Below are 4777 nucleotides of genomic sequence, written 5' to 3' on the forward strand. Positions count from 1 at the left end.
ACCATTCTGAATTTTGGCAGTAGGAACGAAATCATTGGTGTCTAAATGATCCAACGCACGCAATTTTGATCAACACACCTGATCGTTCCAGATACAAGATGCTGCGCTGCATAATAGTGAATCGTTGGGATGCCGCGAGACCGCTTCGGCGACCGCGGCGTTGATGCCTTTTATATATGTTGCTGAAACGTACTAAAGGAGGCTCTCAAAGCAGCAAACAGCCCTTGATTAAGCAAGGTCTTGGAATTCGTCGTGAGGTGCACTAAAGATTGATGGTGAGTTTGGACAATACAATGGCGCAGATTTATCTAGTTCCAACATTGTTTCACTGGATACCACTGCTTGCTGTTGGTCTAGTGGTGAAGATTACAAGCAATATTCATGTTCACACTCCGTGCAAGTGGCTGTTGGGCTCCATTTCTTCCCGCTCCAAAGACTTTCGGTGCGAGTGGTAGAGGGCAGCCACGATGCAAACTATTACATCCCTTGGATGGCACGACCAATCATACAGGGCTGCCCATGGTAAGCTGTTGTGCCGATATATTGATCACTATTATTGTGAGAAAAATGTTCTAAAGTGTAACAGGTGTAGGAACATACAGGCATTTTATCAGCGAGGAAAGGAGTCTAAATCATGCATAGTGGTGCACAACCTGGTCCAGTGTAGCTTGACTTGCGTCATATGCTGTTGAGCATTGGCAATACTAAGGTGTTTTAAATGTGTCAAATGGAGCTCAGATTTTGTTCGCCATTCGATCTGTCTTGCATCAACGACAGGATGAACTAACGTTCATTTCTCGCCCGCATCGTGTTGGGTTTACAAAGAGCATTCCAGCCTACATTCTTCTGGAAAGCAGCCCACACGTCGCGCACTGATGCCTTTGCATCAGACTTTCTACACATACGAAAGATGAAGAATGTGGTTATATGCTACCGCTAAATTCTAGCTCGTACTAAGTGTACAACGTTGCACGTCATCGCCCTTACCGGCGGACGTAGTGAAACAATTTAGATGATTTCTCGCAGTATGTAAGATCCAATTTAAAGAGATTATCTAACCGGCATTTCATGAACTGACACAGTAGCTTATAGCTCCTTGTTGCACGTCGCAATGATGCAGTACTGACCGTGAATTATCACAACACAGCCAGGTGTATCGGATACGCCACCACTCCGTTGGCTAAATACACCAACACAGAACTTGAGGACACTCTCCAGCCAGTTTATATACTTGTACTCTGGTAAAACCTACCTGTGGACGAACGGCAAACGCTAACCCCGGGTTCCAGGGCTCCATCCTCCACACTCACAAGTACATACTGAGCGGCAAAACCTTGAACAAAACATCAAGCCCGCGTGACGTGTAGCAGTGATACTCAGGAGCAGGTGCCCGTCTGCGGGATGTTCGGCACGATGTCCTTTCCAAATAGCTCATAAAACTCACGGCTTGGAAGGATTGCAAGAACTCCCCTTCACCTTGGCTTTCGCGCGGCGGGAAACACAGCGGGACGAGCATAAAGTGACGGTGTGTCTACATGGAAAAAATTAGAGAACCAAGTATTCATGTGATATCGCTTTATAAACTAGTCAACGAACATGTGCATAGCTCTCCACACACGAAATTCAACCTCTTAGGAGATTTGAATTTTCGTGAGTAGTAAACAATAAAACCACCATCTATCTTGGTGTATGCTAGTATACTGCCACTGGAAAATCTAACCCTGGCATGCGAGAGCAGCCAAAGCGCGTCCCTATCCAGTCAACCCAAGCTTGGTGATTCTTCGCGAACCACCTATGCAGAAGGCCTATCGAAGGACACACGCCACCTGAACTTCCCGCAAAAGGTGTAAATACGTCAATTACGTAGAGAAACAAAGTTTTGTGCTTATTGGGCACCCTCCGACTCATCCGCTGCCGTATCTCTTCGAACTTGCTCGGCTACATTTGGCTTGGAAGGACAGCAAGGGACCAAAATGTGCAACGTCTGTTCATTCGCCTTCACCTGAAACCAACGGCACAAAGTGGGAGTATTTAAAATATCCAGCGCTCACTGGTGAGCATGAGAACAAACGCAATCTTAGGAAGCTGGCTATTAACAGGCATGCACGCAGTAATGAAAGGGCGAGGGCAGAGAAGAGCACAACATACGCAAAGACACACCTCAACATTCTGTCGCAGCCTGTAATTGCCACGTGCCTCATTGCCTTCTCCACTCTGGAGATAACTCCCAAAACGCTTTGCCTGTTTTGGGCTAACTGGAAGTGGATCTAGAGCAACGTACCTATAGAAAACACACGCCGTATCTGGGAAAAGTACGATATAAAAATGGACTGTGCATACACAAAAGCAATACATTCTGAGACGTGGGGCCTGGTGATTTATTCTTCCCTCACCATGCGACGTTTTCCGTGCATGGAGGAGTAGTTAGAGAGCCGTCATAATTGATAAGGATACACCCATCTGGTAAAAGAGATTTCAGATTGAGGTGCCCGAGAAGGTCCTTCATCTCACTTTTAGCCTCTCTCAACGCTATGTTGACCCTTTCAGGCAGTTGGGCTCTCGCCTCAGGAGACAGCGAAGCAATGAGAGCGGATTCACATTCGTCCAGAAACATGCTTTTACCCTCCTCCCCTTTCGCATCAAACATAAGGCCGAGAACAAGTAGCTGGTCTTGCTTTCCCTCTTTTAAACATCTACAAACAATATGTAACTCAAGGCAGCTTCGTGTGCCTATTGTGTGCTCTGCTGGTGCATGAAAATGGAATTGAATAGGCTCATATATCTCCTTCTCATCTCCTTCTCCTTTCTCTAGCTGTCCAAAGGCACCACCCTCCGATGGTTTGAGCTGCAATTTGTAACCGCAGTCAAAGACCACTTGTTTACCGGTAATAGGGGAAGATTCTCCCAGCTTGTTGACCAGAAACCGGTCCGCTGTTGCAATTTTCGCTCGATTTCCGGGTACTGTGATCACTTCTGCTGTTAGTTCCCCTTTGCTGTGGCGATCCAGGAGCGTCTCAAGTGCTACCCTATCAATCTCGATTGGGCTCTGCCGCTTGTTTGAGATATCGCAAGCTAGTACTGGGGCCCAGTCTGCACCTTGCAGCTTATAATCCCATTTGCGTGAAGAGTCTACTCCTACTTCCACTTTCGTCTCACACGGCTTGACCGCAGATTCCTGTATTTCAGACGCTGTCTCTTTTTCCTGGGAGCCAGACCGACCCCGAAACCAAGTGGACAGGTGCGCCAAGATGCCGCTCTTTCCATGTCGCTTACTGCTTCCCATTTCCTCAGCAGAGCTATGAAGTGCGGAAGCAAGTGAAGGGGGAGAAGCGGAGTCAAACTGGCTGAATGTGGTGGTGAGCGGTCTCCCCAGATTCAAAATCGGAGGCGCAAGGTACTTTTGACTGCTGAATATATCACGAACTGAGAAGCAATTAGCTGTATATGTAAGCAGAAATGTTAAGCATATTAGAAAAATAGCAAAACGTTGGGCAAACGCATTGAAATAAAGAGGGAGCTGTTGCTCCCCGAAAGCACTAACCATGTGTGCGGAATGTGTGTACGTAAGCTATGCAGTGCAAATCCCCACGCTGAAAGTTCGCCGGTACACCCCACAATTCGTCATGTATGGTTGATACTTCAGTCTGGCCCATTTTTGCTGACTTCAGGTCAACGATTCAACAAGGATAAGAGCGAGGCACGCAAGGTACAACATGGCAGAGATGAAGAACACGGGGGGTGGGAAAGTTACCTATGCACAGCCAGCAGCAAATGCAAGATTAGTCAATTTCATTTAGCTTCCCGAAAAACGAAATAAGCTCCTGCAATAGTATGCAGCTGAATTTCTGGATTCCTTCAGATCAGATACTGTTTTCGCTCGATTGTTTCCCAGAAGCACGGGATGCTGGAGAGGCGTGTTACGGTGGGACTAGTTTTGGTTCCTCATTCATATCCTGAGATATTATAAGCCGAATGTGGTATTTTCATAGCCAGAGACATCTTTTGTTGCAGCTTGACAAGTTTGGACAGCCGGATTTTATTAGGTTAATCGTGTATGGCACTGCATTAGGATGCCATAAAAACATTCGTCCTCAGTAACAGGTAAACTCAGCTCCTTGAGCCCGATCAGGTGTGTGAAAAAGACCTCATACGTGCTATTGGATGACGTCTTTTTCTTATGTCTCCAAACCATAGATTTTGCACTCGCGAAAAGATGTGGGACGACTGGAGTGGCCCCGCCTGTAGTTAGGCTACGTCTACCATTCCACTTATGCTGAACTAAGGATGTGTTGTAACTCACTGTTTTGCGTGACTTGCCGTAAACTCCATTTAACAGTGAATTGTTGATATCCCACTATAACGTGGATTATCATAGTTTAATTGCGAGTGATGCAATTTCGCGCGCTAACCTTTGCTTTCTGTCCTACTAATTTCGAAATGGAGCCACCTCGCAATTTTGCAATGGTCGATCTCAGAACTGGCGTTGAATCAAGAAGTAAGGGTATTTGTAATGCTCCACCCGAGTTCTCCGTAGGTGCACGCTGGACTTCAGATTAAATAGAAATTTATTATACACATACAGAATGCATTGCAAAAATCCTTTCTTCTGTAATTTCCCGCAGCCTCCACAGCTCATACATGAAGGAATAGGGACAAGGGGGCTGCACAACGCCGCATCTCTTTGCCACTCCAAGCATTGAGAGCTAGTTGCAAGCGGCACGGAGTACATACGCACACGACTTTGAGTCTTCTACCCAGCTAACAATACTCTGCAATA

At 46.4% G+C, this 4777-nt stretch overlaps 1 protein-coding gene across 1 annotated transcript; it reads right to left on the bottom strand.

The window, feature by feature from the left end:
* Positions 1 to 1885: 1885 nt before the first annotated feature.
* Positions 1886 to 3653, bottom strand: LOC34624522 (carbonic anhydrase). The gene is made up of 4 exons (XM_022737602.2): positions 3590 to 3653; positions 2394 to 3438; positions 2161 to 2281; positions 1886 to 2002 (listed from the first exon to the last, which is right to left on the bottom strand). The coding sequence occupies exons 1-4, from the start codon at positions 3651 to 3653 to the stop codon at positions 1886 to 1888; spliced, it is 1347 nt and encodes a 448-aa protein (XP_022592761.2).
* Positions 3654 to 4777: the final 1124 nt, after the last annotated feature.

Source organism: Cyclospora cayetanensis, unplaced genomic scaffold, assembly GCF_002999335.1.
Source record: "Cyclospora cayetanensis isolate NF1_C8 unplaced genomic scaffold, CcayRef3 CcayRef3_contig_472, whole genome shotgun sequence".
NCBI classification, from domain to species: Eukaryota; Apicomplexa; class Conoidasida; order Eucoccidiorida; family Eimeriidae; genus Cyclospora; species Cyclospora cayetanensis.